General features: G+C 47.5%; 1 protein-coding gene across 1 annotated transcript in view; it reads right to left on the bottom strand.

The window, feature by feature from the left end:
- Positions 1 to 4,363: 4,363 nt before the first annotated feature.
- The window catches only part of SNAPC4 (small nuclear RNA activating complex polypeptide 4), a 30,545-nt gene continuing 17,040 nt past the window's right edge, over positions 4,364 to 17,868 (bottom strand). The window contains exons 16-24 of the mRNA XM_065418640.1: positions 16,326 to 16,739; positions 14,851 to 14,940; positions 13,620 to 13,869; positions 12,936 to 13,006; positions 12,481 to 12,588; positions 11,395 to 11,422; positions 8,574 to 10,729; positions 6,558 to 6,701; positions 4,364 to 4,449 (exon numbers count right to left, since the gene is read on the bottom strand). Of these exons, the coding sequence (XP_065274712.1) occupies positions 6,579 to 6,701; positions 8,574 to 10,729; positions 11,395 to 11,422; positions 12,481 to 12,588; positions 12,936 to 13,006; positions 13,620 to 13,869; positions 14,851 to 14,940; positions 16,326 to 16,739 (3,240 nt within the window). The 3' untranslated portion in view covers positions 4,364 to 4,449; positions 6,558 to 6,578. The remainder of the gene's footprint in view (positions 4,450 to 6,557; positions 6,702 to 8,573; positions 10,730 to 11,394; positions 11,423 to 12,480; positions 12,589 to 12,935; positions 13,007 to 13,619; positions 13,870 to 14,850; positions 14,941 to 16,325; positions 16,740 to 17,868) is intronic.

Consider the following 17,868-nt stretch of genomic DNA (forward strand, 5'->3'; position numbering starts at 1 on the left):
CCCATTGCACGTGCAAGTCACAAGCTTTGGGTAACCCTAGCAATGTTTACATGCACGTCGCTTTGAAACATCACTGCCTGAGGTGGTCAACTGAGAGCGTTGTGTCACTGCAGAGAGCCTCCTGCGTGTCACTTTTGCAGGGAACTTCTCGGCATCCACCCTCAGCAGCAGCTGCACTTTGAGGTTTCTTTCCCACAATGCTTCCTCCCCAGTGCACTCTTTCCCATACACCCACAAACCAAAATGAAACCAAACTGGAATTTTCTAGTGTCAGCTCAACCAGGCCATATGCCGATTCGAGGAAATCAGGAAGCCATTCAGGGACTGCTGACATTACAGAAGATGCAGAAGCCACATTACAGAAGTTGTAGCCTACAGTTAGATCTGCATTATCCTTGATTAGCGACTCACATTTTGATACAAGGAATGCACGCTTGGGCCAGGTTCACTCTTCCCCTGCTTAGAGAAAATAACATGAAATAACCTGACGCTTCGCCGAGACCTCTCTGACTTAACGATGGCTTTGTCTGTAACGAACCGCTAACACATTTCCTCTTATCCCATTCCTTGTTTTGCCCATTTGGGGCCAAATGCTGCACCAAAATGGGTGCCTAGGTTCTGACCCAGGCATTTGATTGCAGTGCTCATATCAGAACAGGATTTGTTGCAGTAGCCAATGGCCCAGAGGGGTTGCAGCCACCTACAAATCCAGGAGTGTTTCACTTGTTTGGGGGGGAAAAACTGCATCATTCCTGACAGCAGCAGCTCTGTAGAGCCTGGGGTATATCTAGCTCCCTCTCTCGGTTCCTAACAGGCCAAATCCTACAAGCCTTACTCTGTTCCCCCACAGACAAAACTCCCACTGACTTCAATGCATAGATACTACAGTGATCAACACTAGGTAAAGCCAGTGGGATTGACTTCAGCAGCCTGCCTGACCCATCCCTAAACATTCTGCTACCCCAGCACACAAACTGCTCTGCCCACTAGCGGAGCCAGCCCCAGTTCCCAGCCGGGTAAGAGAAGTAGAAATGTCTTGCCCAGTCGATACACCCCCCACCCTTCCCTCTAGACAAAAATTGGATCCAGACTTCCATAATGACTAGTCGTTCTGTGTTACATGGACCGACCTGGCTCTGCGCATCAAGTGTTTCCTCCTCTCACGGGCTCTCCTCGGCTCCTTCTCTCACTGGCTCAGCATGGCAATGCTCTTTGTCCCATCTCCCAGCAAACCCAGCTGCATGGCAAGCTCCCTAAATAGTCTGTCTGCAATACAGATGACTCAGAGTAAAAACTAGAAAGAAGAAAGGGGAAACCAGTGGGTTACAGCGCTTATCCAAGACAAAGGGGAAAAAAAAAGAGGAAGCCACAAGGGGGGAAAAAAACAGACAAACTAGTGTCTGGAAGCACCTCTCATCCCCATTGACTTGTTGAATAACTTAGTCTCTCTGTGCCTCAATGTCCCCATCTGTACCACGTAATAACTCTGAGAAGCAGTTGAGGCTTCTTTATTTAATGGTTATAAGGTTTCACTGATGCGAAGTATTACAGGAGTGCACACGCACTGTCTAGAATGGCCAATCTCTTCAGTAAGAAACTTGCAAAACAGCCAGGTGGGAAAACGACAGCTTCTGAAGTAGGTTCTCCACTTTCTAGGTCCAATGTTATAGGACAGGGGTCTTCAGGGAGCGGAGGGGTGGAGATGATAAACAGAACTAATGCTTTCATTTAAAAACCCCTCTGAAAGCAATGTGCTAATTGATACGCCTATCCACCTTGTGGGGCCTGTCATCATGACAGTACGTCAGTGCCACCTTAAAGTATAAAAACCTGCCTCTGTTTCCATGTTTTCTTGACAAATAATGGTAAGAGGTTGCTCAGGAGCACTGGGTCTGCAGGTGTCGGCTGGCAGTGATTTTTGGTTTTTTGAAGGAAATGGTATCGAAGTGTTTGAGGCAGAAGATATATAAACTCTAATTTGTTATAACCACCGAAGATAGAGGCTCAACTTCAGACAAGCGAGGGCTGTGATAGTTTCGGATGACCTCACTTGGTTTCTAGGTGGAAGTTTGCTTATTGATCATTTCTTCAGCTGTGTAATAGATACAGATAAGTAAAGGACTCGCTAGCATGACTGATGCTCAGGGCTGAGCTGTAGCTTAAGTTTTCTTCATTTACTAATTAAGTTTCTGGCTCTTTCTATAAAATGGTTTTGGGAATTCCACTCTTGTCCTCTCCAATATCCATTACAACAGAATCCAGGTGTTGGGCATGGTTGTAGCACAGTAGGGGAAGGGGGTTACTTTTAAAGCCAAACCACTGGAGAGACCTCCCTGACAAGCCCCCTTTTGGTGCCAGCACACAGGATGGAACCTGTGCACACTATGCATATACCGTCTCTGCAATAGAGCCTGAGGACAGCTTCCAGAATCAGTCCAATTCTCCCACCCCACCATCTGGTCGAGTACCACCTAGACCAAAGGTGTGGGCATCCCCGGTCCTTGAATTATAGGGATGCTCTATAGTATGGTCCTTATTTCTATTCTCCCCCCATGCTCCATACCTTAGTCCTAGCTTGCTGGCCACATACCACACTCAACCCTCCAAGTGTGAGGTAGTCAACCATGACATTCCAATTAACCCATTCAATAGGAGGCATTCCAATTAGACCCCATCACCAGAGATGACCACCAGAAACTGGGGGAGGGGCCTTTAGAAGTGGGCGGGCGCAGACTACACCCAGTTTTTTGAGATCTCCCGTAACTCTTCATAGTCAGCTTTGGACTTAACTATCTTGAATAATTTTGTATCATCTGCAAACTTTTCTACCTCACTGTAACTTTTAAACAGGACCTTCCCTGTTATCCCATGACTGCTTAGTTTCCTCAAGAGCCCTTGCTAAGAGACCTTCTCAAAGGCTTTCTAAAAATCCAAGTACTCTATATCAGCTTGGTCACCCTTATTCATATGATTGTTGACATCCTCAAATAATTCTAATAGCTTGGTGAGGCATGACTTCCCTTTACAAAAGCCATGGTGACTTTTCCCCAACAAATCATGTTTGTGTCTGATAATTCTCAAAGTTCTCTTTGATGTTAGGTTCAAATCACCAAAGATTGAGATCAGGTGCCGCATAGTGGCAGCCTGGCTAGTCAGCCCAGCAGGTGTCATTACCTAAGTGGCATTCACAAAGGCACATTGACTCCAGGGCAGAAGGTCCTACACCCCACATGAAACCATGTGCAGCTGTGTGTCAAGTGCTGCACATGGTTTCATGGCAAAGCTTGTGCCCTGGGGTGAATTTCATGCAGGAGGGTGGCGGCTCGCACACCACTTTGGGAGGGGGAAACTCGCCTGAAATTCCCTTCTCTGGGCACTATACAGGCTTAACATTTGAATAGCACCTTGGCCTACTGGGACTTAGCGACCCTGGAAAGCACCACACAAGCATAGGGTGGGACAAAGCATTGCCGGCGAGGCCATGCTTCATAGCATCACTACAGCCTGAAATCACTGCCGTGCTCCTGGGAAATTAGAGCCACTCCACAGCCTCTGCCCTTCCCCAGTGTCTTTCATCCATGGAACTCAGACTTTACCAGCTTTCATTCATTTAGCCTTAGCACTCCCGGGGGACAAAAATCCCTGCTTTGCTGATGAGGAACTAGAGACAGAGTGACATGCCCAAGGCTGCACTGTAATCTGCGGCAGAGCCAGGAAGGGGATCCTGTGTAACCAAGTCCTGTGTCTTAACCACAAGATCAGCTGATTCCCACTCCCTCCTGGGTTCTATGTGAGGAAACAAACATCACCTTTCTTGTTGTCAAAGACCAAACACTTACAGGAAAGCATATTCAAATGAAACCTCTCCTGTTTGTGGGGCCAGAAAGAACATGCCTAAATCTTTGTAAATGAGAAAAATATAACATTTACATTTAATCAAACAGTCAGAATCATTCAGGTACAAAATAAATCCACTGATCATTCAACAGTGTTGTCACCTCAGAACCAGTTAATTGTCAACCACAAGCATTGCCACAGCATTAAAAAACACAGACTGAGACTCATGTTCTGAACTGGGGACAGACATTTATATAAATAGGCTCCAACACAAAAAACAAACAAGCATTCATTTTTAACGCCTGTCTCCAATAGTCTTCTCCCACCTTTGTCCATGCTGCTGCCAGACTGTAAGTGTGTTAGAACAGAATCAGTCTGTGTCAAGAAGAAGAAGAAAAAAAGAAAGACTTCCGTCTCTAACTTTCCCAATTAGTGGTTTTAAACGAGAACTGTAGTAATATACAGACTTGGCTAAGTGTTGGGAAAAACAGTGCAACCATTTTCCTCTCTTCCCCAGAACTGCGGAGTCAGTTTATTTGACGCGTCACTGGTCGGTAGTGCAAGGAACAGCTGGTACTGCCACGTCTGAAAGCAAGCTTCATTCAGAGACTCCTGTAATAAGGACACATTCACCTCTCATTAGTCACAGGACAGAGTTTCTAAAGCCATTTAAGAAAAGAATCAAAAAGAAATGAGAACAACTCCATGAACTGAGGAGGGATATCAAGGCAAAAAAATCTTTGCACTTATTTGGTACCTGTCAACCAAAAGCTGTTGATGTTTTTTACGTTGATCAGACCACAGCACACCTGTGCAGTATGGTGTTAGCCCTGTGAATACAGGCAAGGAAACCGCTTGCCCTACAGAGAGTCTATGGTAGAGACACGAAAAGCATCCAACTCCCCAGGCCCTCTAAGAATTAAACACTCCTTTTGCCCAGCTGTGGCTTGTGGGTGATCTTACTCATGTTAAAAGCACTGCCTGATGGAGACCATCTTCTGCACTCTATTTAAAAGTCCACCACTCTGGCCACTGAGAATTTAAAAATCGACAACAGCTGCCATTGCTAGTGTAGGACCTTCAGTATCTTTGCTCCACTGTTGCAGACAAAGCAGCCCAAGTGAACCCCCATCACCAGAACTCTGCTAAGGCCATCAGCAAGGGGCACATGGCAGCCAAGGTGTAGAGAAGACACTGGGACAATGTTTAGGCTCTGCAGCAGGAGCCAATAGCTTTAAATACATCCTTCAAACATTCCTCTCCCCAAGAGCTCACTCCTCTTTACCTAAACTGTCATCCTCGGTTTTGTTTTTGTTTAAACTTGTCTTATCTTAGCAACCAATCGTGCAAAACTCTTAGCAACTAATCGTGCAAAACTCTCACTATCAGTTGCAATACCTTACAACCAATTCTCACCACTGACTGCAAGGACTCTGGGCTGTTGAGTCCATATGACAGTGGGCCTTTGTCTCTAAAGCTGTCATAAATATAAAGGGAAGGGTAACAACCTTTATATATGCAGTAACATCAAATCCCTCCTGGCCAGAGGTACAGAATCACTTACCTGTAAGGGGTTAATCAGTTCAATTAAACTAGTTGGCACCTGACCAGAAGGATCAATGGGGGAAAGAAGATACTTTCAAATCTTGGGGAGGAGGGGAGGAGAAGAGGTTTTGTTTGTGCTCTTTGTTTTTGTTCCCTCTTGGAACAAAGAGAGAGACCAAGCAGGTAACCCAGCTCCTACCGAAATGATACATCTAAAATTACAGAAATTGTAAGTAACAGCAAGGAAATGCATTAGATTATCTTTAGTTTTAGCTTGTGAATTTTCCCTATGCTAAGAGGGAGGTTTATTCCTGTTTTAGCAGCAAAGAGTCCTGTGGCAAGACTAACAGACGTACTGGAGCATGAGCTTTCGTGGGTGAATACCCACCTCGTCGGATGCATGTATTCACCCACAAAAGCTCATGCTCCAATACGTCTGTTAGTCTATAAGGTGCCCCAGGACTCTTTGCTGCTTTTACAGATCCAGACTAACACGGCTACCCCTCTGATACTATTCCTGTTTTGTAACTTTGAAGTTGAGCCTAGGGGACAATCCTGTGTGTTTTAAATCTTTTTATTACCCTGTAAAATTACCTTCCATCCTGATTTTACAGAGGTGCTTCTTTTACTTTTTTCTTTATAATAAAGTTCTTCTTTTAAGAACCTGATGGGTTTTTAGTGTCCTAAAAACCCAAGGGTATGAAGGAGCTTGGGGGATTATTTTGGGGGGGGAGGGGGGAGATAGGGCTCCAAGTGGCCCCTCCCTGAATGTTTGTTAAATCACTTAGTGGTGGCAGTAATACCGTCCAAGGACAAGGAAAGGAATTTGAGCCTTGGGGAAGTTTTTAACCTAAGCTGGTGGAATATAAGTTTAGTGGGTCTTTCATGCAGGTCCCCACATCTGTACCCCAGAGTTCAGAGTGGGGAGGGAACCCTGACAAAAGCACTGTATAAATGTAGCATGCCTTGTAATTATGGTCTTTACTGCTCACGGCTAAACAAGTGACTTCAGACCTGCATGCCCACAGGGAAGGCGAGAGAGGCCTGTTTCAAACCATTGCTATAGGCCTGGAGTCACGATTCCCCGGCTATTTCTAAGCTGTGCCTCACACAAGTGCCTCTCCAGGTCTCTCTCCTCAAGTGAGAAATAACGGCTTCACAGCGGAGTTACTAACACATTTCTCCCCATGCTTCTCTCATATCCGCCGCCTCCTCTTCCTGAAGCGAGCACTTCTCCTGGTTCGCAGAACTCTGGCCTCACCCACGTCAGCGCAGGAGCTGGAGACCGACTGGACAGTAGGCGCTTCAGCTCCAGCACCCTGCAACATAACCAGTGACAGGGCATTACTGCAGGCTGAAGATACTTGGGACCGCAGGAAGGACCGGAACCCCCTCCCCACAAATCATTCAGGGATTCTGGCAAGGCTGGGAAAGAATGGAAAGAAAATAGCACTCTCTTTATTCCCAGATCATTAAAAGCACAATGTGATGCCTGCTCCCCTCCATCACACAGCCGTGCCAGACAGCATGTGTTCTCCCAATAGTGAGGAATATTACATACAGAGTGTAGTAAAAATGCATCTAGCCAATGCTCTGGTGTTTCCTCCTGGGGACAGTGATACTGCAAGGATTCAAGCTGGAGCCTTGCTTTTACAGCAGCTCCCTAGCTCACAGCCTCTGCCTGGCTGCATGGGAATGATTCCTCCTCCCACACGATGTTTTTGCCACTGCAGCTGGGGGTCAGGCCGGGGCCCTGCTGAACAAGGGGCTCCAGAGTCTCTCAAAGTGAAAGACTCTTCCCCGCCCCGATGCAGCCACCTGGACCGTGGGCACATTCTAGTAGGTAAAGGGAATCCAGTCTGACTTCTCCCCATCAGCCCCCCGCTGCTGAAATGAAGCCGCGCGGACTGAATGAAGGCGGGCGGGCGGCAGGACCCGTAAGTCTTCGCCCACTCCTAGAGCAATTTGGGAGCCCCTCCTGGGTACGATCCACTGTGCTTAGCACCCCAGTATCTGAGCTTGTGGGGCTGACGCAGGGGGCAAGCCTAGCTGCAGGTTCTTCCCTGAGGAGAAGGGGTGAAGCCAGCACTATTCTAACACCCTTCTTTGATCAGCTCTTCCAGGAAGGGACTGCCAGTAGCAACATAGGAACAAAGGAATAAGGATCAGGAGAGCCCGAGAATGAGGCATAGTCACCGTCCACCCCTTCGGTGTTACGGAGCTTCAGCAGGAACGTCTCGCCCCCAAAACCCCTTCCATCGGACAGGCATACAAGCACTTGGAAAACCCTAGTCTAGTCACACGTGACACTGTGGAGTAGGAACCTCACATTCTACATAGGGACATAGGTGCTCTTCCCCTTACATCCTGGAGATGCAAAGACCACCGTGTTCCCTATCCACAATGTAAGGAATTCTCAGACACACCCAATCCTGCTAACCCAAGCTTTCCTGGGAGAGGTAAACAGCTGCAGGTCTTCCCCAAGCATCCTTTCTGCTTTGCTCTACTGTAGTATCCACCAGCACAAGCCTAAAAGGAGGAGTTTTATGGGAACCACCACCAATTCTGTAAACAGGAGCTTTGAGAATAGGTCTAGAAACAGGGTTAGAAGTGAAGGATCATTTGTGTTTTAACACTATAAAGAGAATTTAAGTTACTAAAAATCTCTGAAGATCGCAACCAAGAAATGCACGATTGCGAAACCAAAACCAACTTCTGTGCTGTCATGGCTACCAAAAGCCCTAACCAAATTCTCCAGATTCCCTCTGACAACCTTCTACAAAGCAGCTCTGGGTTTACATCTGCAGCCCAGTGAAAATCTGGGGGTACTGTAAAGTAACCTGAGCTTCATATTTAAGAACCAGAGACGCTGAACTGACTATGCTGTCCCTACTGACTGGGTGCTCCGGGGAAGAGGGCTTTGGCATGGGTGGGAAGGAGTGGTGCATAATCCGGGTCTAACATGTTGCATGGGAGCTTGATCCTTGGGGGGCTGGTTCCAATCCGAGTTCCATGGATGCAGGATATTGCGTGAAGCAGGGAAACTTTTCCCTAGTTCTCAACACGTATATCCATACTTATTCAAAAAGGAAAAAAAAAAAAAAAGTTACGAGCCAAATCCTGGCCCCACCAAAGCCAATGGAAGTTTTGCCATTAACTCCAATAGGAGCAATTCACTGCTTTGACTTTACCTGATTAGTGATGTCAGCATCCTCACTCCCAGGGAGAATGCCAGCTGTGCTATCCAAGGGTACTTCCGCTGGTTCTTTCCCACAGCTTTCTGCCTCCATCAGTTCCTTATCAGCAGGGGACTCCTCTTCCTCACTCTCTGACCACTGCCAGCTGCTGGAGAGAGTCGTAGTCACAGTGGGAGGAGACAGAGTTGCTAGGACGGCTGGGAGAGTAAATGCTGCTAAAAACCTGGCTTTCAGCAGGAGATAGGCAGGGTTATCGCTGAGTTTCCGCCACACCAGCTCTCTGACAGCAGGCAGATCAGCCCCAGCGCCCCCATCCTTGCGCTCTTCAGAGGCCCCGAGGCACGACACACGCTGCTCCAGCGTCTTCTTCTGCAGAAGCAGCCTGGAGAGCGTTTTCAAGTTGCACAAGAAAGGCGGCAAGTAAGCCAAGCTGGTTTCCAATGGGGGCACCGGGATGCCCCGCTTCCCTCTCAGCCACTCCTTCACCGAAGCCTCGTCCTCAAGGGAGAGAAGGCTGACGTCCAGGAGATTCTTTTCGGCACCGGGCGTGGGCAGTCCAGGGGGGTTGTCCACTTTCGGAGTGCTGTCCACTTTTGGGGTGCTCTGTGGCTTTGGGAAGATCGGCCTGTTCCTGGTTACCTGTGCACCAGGACCGTCTGAGTTCTCTACTATGTTGTTACACGCCAGAAGCCGATCCGGCCTTTGCACCAGGCTCCCTTCCAGCAGGACGTTTGGATTGGAGGCGGCCCCGGTGAGCGTATTGCAGTTATTGCTCTCGCCCGGGCCAGGGAGACTTGGTGAGCAGAGCGGGTCAGCCCATGGAGTGCTTGCAGGAGGCTTCGCTTGGGGCAACACCACAGGGCTGGGGTGCAGAGCTGCTCCTTCATCTGGAAGGCTCGTTGGAGTTGCACTCCTCTCTCCAGAGGAGTCGGACATCCTCGAGAGGCTGTTTAAAGATGCAGGAGCTGGAGGAGTCATGCTGGGTGAGTTGTGCCCAGGATCCGAGCAGGTTACGGATGAGGAATGAGTGGAAGGGTTTAAGCAAACAGTCTTCCCTGAGGGTGCCCCTTCCGCTAACTGTGGGCTCAGCACTTGCGTACCTGTGCACCCGATGGGAGGGTGACTTGCTTCGGGTGGCATCTGCGGCACTCTTGGGGCCGAGGTCTCTCCAGTCCGACTCTGATTTTTGGCAGCACTGCCTACGATCCCAGCTGCAGGCTGCTTCCCTTGGCTATGAACACTCACCAATGCTTGTACCGAGGTGGGGATCAAACCCTGTGGCGTTACCACCCAGGTGATGGGCATAATGTTCTTGGGAACCACGGGAGACCCTCTCTGGGGAGCTAGGATAGCAGGCAACAGATTGATTGGATTCTGCTGTGATCTGACCAGTGCTGGGGCACAAGTCGTGGATGTGGAGGGAGAGGTTTCCTTGGGGCCTGACTTCATGGCGGCAGGGTTCAGAGAAATGGCTGACGATGGCATCAGTGCAATGTGATGGGGCACAAAGGCATGGTTTTGCAAGACTGCAGGTACTGAGCTGCCACTGAATGCTTGAGCTGTCTTGCACCGCTGGGACAGGCCATTCTCCCCTGCACCCATGGGTCTCTCCTGAGAAGCCTCACCTTTGGACACATCTCCCAAAGCTGCCTCGCTGAGCTCTCTCTCGGATTTTGCTCTCCTCTCAGAGGAGCAAGCACTCTTTGCAGATTCTGGGGCTGGAGATGAATGGCTTCCGACAGGTTTGGGAGAGGAGACAGAAGCCATGACAGGAGTAAATGGAGATAATGACACTGGTACACACGCTGCCGGAGCATTCCTGCTACCTGCCAATCCAGCTGGCTGAGGCTCACTTCCTCCTTGTGGGGCAGGAATTACCTGCTGCACAGGGTGCTGGATTATCACAGAGGGCGAAACCAACACCTGAGGGGCAAGAATCACTGTTCTCTGCAAAGCTTTCTTAGCCCGGGACTCCCGCAGCCTCTTCTCCCTCAGTAATTCGGAGACTGTTTTAGGCTTTTGCCTGGGAGTGGGAGGAGTAGGGACACCCGCTGACACAGCTGCAGGGTTCTCCTTTGCTTTTAAGGCGATGGGTCTCCTGGCTCTTCTCTTTGCTGGGACCTTCTGGGAGCGGGGCTGTGCTGGCGAGCCTTCAGAAAGAAGAGATTTTATCAATGCTTTCAAAGCCAAATGAGGCTTTAAAAGTCGCTCTCTAGCTATTAAACCATAGGGTAACTTAACATGGTAAGTAACACACGACTGCCATTAATGATAAAGGGGAGCTCCGGGGGACTCTACGACAGAAAATGGATCTAATCCGCCCTGTTCTGAGGGCCTCTAAAAAAAGGAGTGACACACTTGAATCCCAGTAACGAGGAGTGAATGTAACTATCGTCCCAGGAGTCGTGTGCAGAACTTACTGGCAGAACTATATACCATGGAAGGGAACGCCCGCTCAATCAGGTCAATATAACACCAGCATTCAGCACCAGTATTAGACCGTGCCAGGGTGCTCTGCCAGAACACCTAGCCTTCAACAGCACTACAGTGCTAATGTCCAGAGAGGATGTCACAGCATTGTTGGTCACCCTGTCCCTCCAGAATCTTTGCCCTTCTTTATTAAGTGGCATCTTTCTATGGCCAGTAATGGAATGATCAAATACCACCAGCTTAAAAGCCCCCAGAGAGGAAAATGAAAAGTGATTTTGTTCTTGAGGCTTTTATCAGATTAGATTGAGAGTCGTATTAACTAGTGATTAACTAAGCACAAGTCCCTGTATATTGTGAAAATAAATGGAAGTGTTAGGGTAGGTACCTGAAGAGTTCTTGGAACGTCCGGAGGGCTGCAAAAAAGGAAACAGATTATGAATTATGTTCTTGGGATATCTAGAGATCAGATACAGGGCACTCATTGTGGGTATATCATTTCTCCAGATGTTTCTGGGAGAGCTTTGTACTCCAGCAGGAAAGCTATACATTGGCGCATTAGCAGGAAAATATCCTCAGGACACTGAAAACATATGTCAGAAGTGGACCCCAATAAAATTACTGATGTCAGTGCAGGTCTGATTTCTCTTATCTTCCCTTCTACTGACGCCACATGCCTCTTTTAGAGAGTTTGAGCAGCAGATTCACAAGACTTGGCCTAGAACGGGAGTCAGAACTTCTGGTAAGAGACACACACAAACAATCCTCCTTGGTAGATGTTGCTGTTCTTGGAACCAGTTGGCACCACTTTAATTATTCAGCCACAGAGCATCAGCTCATGAAGGCAAGGGCCCAGCTGACCCTTTCATTACTGTGAACACCAACAGCAAAGACATCTTTACTATTTTCCCCATTAGCTCCCAGGCACTACTGCAATACAGATAAAGAATTGTTTTATTGCCTGCACATACGGTATGGCGGGGATGCGTGGGAGAGCCTAGTACCAGCTTTTGAAAAGAGAATCATCAGCAGACCCAGCGAGCATAAGGTATCCAAAGCTTGGACTGTCTAGACAAGCCATTTAGCCAGTTGTAATTACAAATTCACAACAGCCACTTCCTCTTCTAATACAGCATTTCACTAGTACATCTCACAGAGCTTTACATAGGTAAGTGACTTTTATTAACCTCATTTTATAGCTGAGTGAAACAGGGGTTAAGTGACTAGACTCTGGTCACCAAGAGTTAGTGGCAGAACTGGAAACTCAACCCAGGTCTCCCACTGCCCAATTCGGTACCCTATCCACTCAGCCACATTAACATTGGTTTTAGTCTCCTCTGTGAGAGGTACAAAGCAGCAGCTGACAAACAGGATACGTACGGCTTCCCTTAACACAAGCAGTCGGTGATTTCCACCCAGGTGCCCCCTTGCGGCCCGCACGATGGGACAGGGTTTGAAACAACACGCACAGTACCTGCTGAAGTCTCCTTGTATTCCCAGCCATGGCCTTGATGAGGTCTGACTGCCTCATCTTCCTCTCACGAATAACCTTCATGCAGCCACTAGTGTCAATCTGGAAGAGCTGCAAGGAGATGAAAATCTTATGTTAAAGCTCAGCTCGGAAGAGAGGCATTCTGGGGGTGAAGGGGACGGCACCCTGCAAACAGGAGACATTTCATTTGAAGAATCTCGGCCCTTTTGTTGCCACTGGAAAGAAGCTAAGTAGTATTTGGTTCTTTGTATTGCAAGATTTATTTTTTTAAAGCTGAATTTACAATCATGGCTTCTCTACGTGGGCCATATAAATACAGTGAGACGTAATCATTCGAGAGCAAAATGAGGTGTCAGTGATGGATGTTAAATATCAAATACAAGTATAAAAATAACACTGTTAAAACTCTGGAGTCCAGTTAATGCAGCGGTGCCCACCTGAATGAAGAGCGTGAACACTGGAGTGCTGCCCAGTGTGACTGTCTGAAGCTGTTCTTGAATAACAAGAGCTGGAAAAAAGAATCCAATGTAAAAAAAAACATTAAGTGGACATTCACATAGGTCTGCGGAGGGTTGTGAGCGGCACCCCTCCAATATCAACGTTTGAGGAGCTGAATAACGACACTTGCAACTCACCCTGCTCTTATAAAAGACTCTGGCAAAAGAGAATCCCCTCTGTTAAGATCTCAGAATGACCATATATTTTGAGTAAATAAATGAGCATAATTTCCTGCCTCTTGATTAACAGTGACTGGTGGATAGGAAAAAGTACTGCCTCAATAAAATCTAACCTACACAGGAAGAGTGTGGTCTAGTGGTTAGGGCAGGAGACTAGGAATACAACTCCTGGGTTCTATTGCCAATTCTGCTGCCACCTTGCTGTGTGACATGGGGCTACCCACTTCCCCTGTCTGGGTCTCTGGTACCTGTACCGTAAATGGTAAGAGGTAATGCCACTTACCTTACGCCTCAGGTGGTCAAAGGTGCTTTGAGATCCCGAGATGAAAGGTGCTGTGTCCTAAGGCACAATCCTGGAGCCCTGTTTAAGAGTCTGGTGCCATGCTTGTGCAAGGTGGGGGGGAGGGGGGGAAACCGTTAGAAACCTGATGGGGTCAGTGATACCTTTTGTCTGACGGGACGCCGCCCTCTCGGCTCTAAAGGCACAAGGCAGTAGGACATTGCCCACCCACGGAGTCACTGCCATCAGGAGCCTCCTCTCCAGGTTCTTTCTGTGGAATTGCTCTCTCTGGCGACGGTACTGTTTCTCCTTAGTGTTCTGTAATCCCTGCAGCACCTGGCCGACTGACGTGCCCGGCGTCACTCCAGAAACCACTGCTGAAGAGGAGACATAAGGCTTCCGTAGCCCGTCTTGCTGTATGTGGCGGAACAAAGATATAAGATCACAAAAATTGAAACCAGCAGCTGTAAATTAGCAGAGCTCCATGGAATTCTATGGAACGATGCAGATGTATGCCAGTGGAGGATCTGCTCCAGTGGGTTTTTATTCCATTTTACCAGGACACTGGGGTCAAACACTTACTGGGTGTTAAAATAAAGGCTGCAGGTTAGAAGAAAGCATATACACCCTGGATTTCTTACCGGGGCAGAGGTTATAGGTCAGACCACCAACATTAAATTATTATAGCAGAGCCGTAAGATTGCTTAGGTTAGGAATTGAGAGTACTGTTATTCTTCCGTTTCCCCGTCACAAAGTGCATCAGCGTGAGTTCCTAACCACATCTTTAGGGATGCCAAAATTATTAGTTACAGGGCATTCTACTATTTCAGTGTAGATGGGGACAGGGCATAGTTTGTAAGCAGCTGACCAATTAGACTGTTTGTTTTGTCTCCCTTGTTAATTGCACATTAGCTACTTATCTTTTTATCTACACAGAACTCGGGCTCAAATGCTGCTCCCTATGGCAGGATTACACTGGATAAACCACCAGTTGAAACACTTGTGGGTTTGGTCCTTCACGGAGGATTAAAAAACAAACTCAGCTGATCACATGCGCGCTAAAGCGAAGCCTTCCATTGGGGCATATAAATGAGAAGTGCAAGACACTAAGTTTAGTGGAGAGCACATGGAACTCTCAGTCCCTAAAGCCCTAGCATTGTTTAAGTGCATAGCCTGGTTAGGTATATGTTTAGAGGCAGTCTCAGAGCTACACGCATCATTGGCCCTTTAACAAGAGCTCAGACAGGAAATAGGAGCGTGGGGGTTAAAGTTGCTTTGGGAATTTTACTCCCTTCAGTCCATCACATGGGTATCATGAAGAACATCTGGAATTCCAAACAGATTGTCTGTGCTATTAGCGGGGGAAGTCAGAACAACCAAACAAAAGGCACTTACGCATTTCCTCTGAGAACAGGTATTATTTCTTAGCACTCTCCTCACATCTTCCAGGGTAACCTTTAACACTTGCTTTCCTCTTATGGAAGCCTAGAGGAAAGTATACAAAAGCCATAAGAATGACCATACTGGTCAGACCAATGGTCCATCTAGCCCAGTGTCCTTTCTTCTGACAGTGGCCAGTGCCAGGTGCTTCAGAGGGAGCAAACAGAACAGGGCAATTTATCAAGTGATCCAGCCCGTCATCCAGTCCCAATTTCTGGCAGTCAGAGGTTTAGGGACACCCAGAGCATGGGGTTGCATCCCTAACCATCTTGACTAATAGACATCAGTGGACCTATCCTCCATGAATTTATCTAAGCCAGGAGCCAAAACAAAAGTTTACAGGATTAAGAATCTTGTGAAGAACTAATCTGTACTGCCAGCTGGATAGCTGCATTTTCTCAAAGTAACCAGCTCAACTTTCGTTTGTGGTCAGTTTAACTTTCTGTCTCTCACACTCTAGCCCAGTGCTGCAATGTTTGGTTTGCATATAAACTTTCCTCTGAAGTAACAAAAGAAAAAACATTATGAAACCCAAATTTAGGACCATTTTGACCCACCTGTTCTGCTTTTCTGGCTTCACTGGGGGGGAGGGGGAGGGGGGGGGAGGGAGAGATGGGAGGGGGGAAACAAACCTGAAACTTTCCCCAGAGAAACTGGGTAATCAAAGTCTCCACAAGACACGCTGCGTAAAATTTTCCAAAGGCACCTCATCCCATTGGGGTGTGGTGAAGTTGTTCAGGAAAATAAAGCAGTATAATTGATTGAATATCAAGCCAATGCTACACCTGACAATTTGATTTTCTGGAACAACCTCGAAGAGGGTGACCCAGACAGTACCATTACATTTTTCCCCTGAGTTATGCAAATACCTCATCTGCATTGAGATGAATAGAGGCTCCCACGGCCAATATACACTTTCGTTTGTTAGCTTTTAACCTGAAATGCTCTACAGTTTATACTAACACACCTCTGTGCACAGAGGGCTCTTCCTTGACCCCAGCAATACCATCATCTCTGGGGTGGAGGGTGGCCGCTGTTTGACAGCCACACAAAGCCACAGTTTGGGCAGGAAGAGTGTCATGGCAGAGCAAATTGACAAGCAGAATGCAATTGAGGACACTGGCACTTGGCTAGGACCTTGAGGTTAACACCTTATTCTTACAGGAAGTGCTACAGAGGCCTTGAGGATACCATAAAGAGCAAGGCCTTGGATTTTACATTTCATCCAGAAGATGGTCTTTCCCACAACAGTGTCCCCTATGAACACAGGGGCAGTGGCCCAGTAATGATTCCGAGAGGAAAAAGGGGCCATAATCACCCACACCACTTGCCTTAGCGGTCTCCCATCCTACCTGATCAACGCTTCACAGCTTGAGCTTAGTTGACAGCCCAACAGTACAATCTTTTTAAAGGAGAAGTCAAGTGCTCACCTCCTTTACCAGTTCTTCTGGATCCTTCAAATTGAGGTCAGTAGAAGGTGGACATCCAATACCTTTCAGTATGGTACTTAACCCTGCTGAATCAGCTGGGACTCTGTCCCTGCCTCCCCCAGCAGATGTAGCTGGAACTCGTTTTAAGTGTCCCTTTACATAAGCACTTGTGGAACAGTAGAGGGAGGGAATCAAGTGTTTGGCTTTTCTGCACCTGGCCGGATCTGTCCTGGTCGGGATCCACAGGTCGAGGCCGGGCACTGTACCCCTGAATCCTGAGGGAGGGTCTATTTCGCCCTCAGAGCTATCCATTAGCTCCAGCTCTGAATCCTCACTGCTGCTCTCTGAAGAGCTGGAACTGTGTCTCCGCACTCGCCTGCGTTTCTTAAGGCGTTTCCTCGGCCCAGACTTCTTCTGTTTAGCATTAAAAACACAAACCCAACAAATAAGAGCTGACAAATATTCGCCACTGATTTGCATCTCCCCCATTTCTTCTTCATTAGAGCTAGAGGCAACCAGCTGGCATTACATACAAATGCTTTAGAGGACAGCAGGCCATCAGGAAGGCATGGTTTGCCAGGAGGTAACCCCACTTTACAGTCTCTGACATATTTCACATGCTACTTCTAGGACCAAAGCCTTTTATGAGTTCAGAATTCCTTATACAGAGGCAAGTTCTAACACTGGTTTCTGTCTTCAGCAACAAGGCTTAATGCACCAAGTGGATACAGACACCACAGGTCTTTTGCATCTCCACATGTTTAGATTCTATAAACCTTTAACCTTCAGGACCAGGGGCCAGAGTTTAATAAGAGCTCAGCACCCAACAGCTCCCCATTCAGGATCTGATCCTGCAGCACTGAAGTTAATGGGTATTTTCCCCACTGGCAAATAAAATCATGCCCTAAGGTACCTAAAACACGTGGCCAGATTTTCAAGTGTGTTCAGCCCCCACTGAAAATCTAGCCACAGGGTATGTCTACATTGCATTGTAATCCCACGTCTGTGGGAACCAGGTTTCTGGACTTGGTGTTTCCAAGCCCCTGCTTGAGTGTCCATACGGCATTGTAAACTTGGGCTTACAATTGCTGGACTTGGGTCTCACGGCCGTGCTAATGCATCCACACTGCACTACACCAACTTTCTGACTCAGGTCCACAGCTTGAGCCGCATCCATGCTTCAAAATGGCAGGGCGAGGATTCAATCACAGTTGGATTTGGGCTCCAACCCACCCCCCTAGCAGGGTCCTAGGACCCGGGTCCTGAATGCTCACTGACCTGAGTCAGATTGACTTTTCCCAGTCTTTTCTTAAATAAGATGGGTCTACAGCAGGGGTCAGCAACCTTTCAGAAGTGGTGAGCCAAGTCTTCATTTATTCATGCTAATTTAAGGTTTCACGTGCCAGTCATACATTTTAACGTTTTTAGAAGGTCTCTTTCTAGAAGTCTTTAATATATAACTAAACTATTGTATGTAAAGTAAACAAGGTTTTTAAAATGTTTAAGAAGCTTCATTTAAAATTAAATTAAAATGCAGAGCCCC

This window comes from Emys orbicularis, chromosome 18 (assembly GCF_028017835.1).
Source record: "Emys orbicularis isolate rEmyOrb1 chromosome 18, rEmyOrb1.hap1, whole genome shotgun sequence".
NCBI lineage: Eukaryota > Metazoa > Chordata > Testudines > Emydidae > Emys > Emys orbicularis.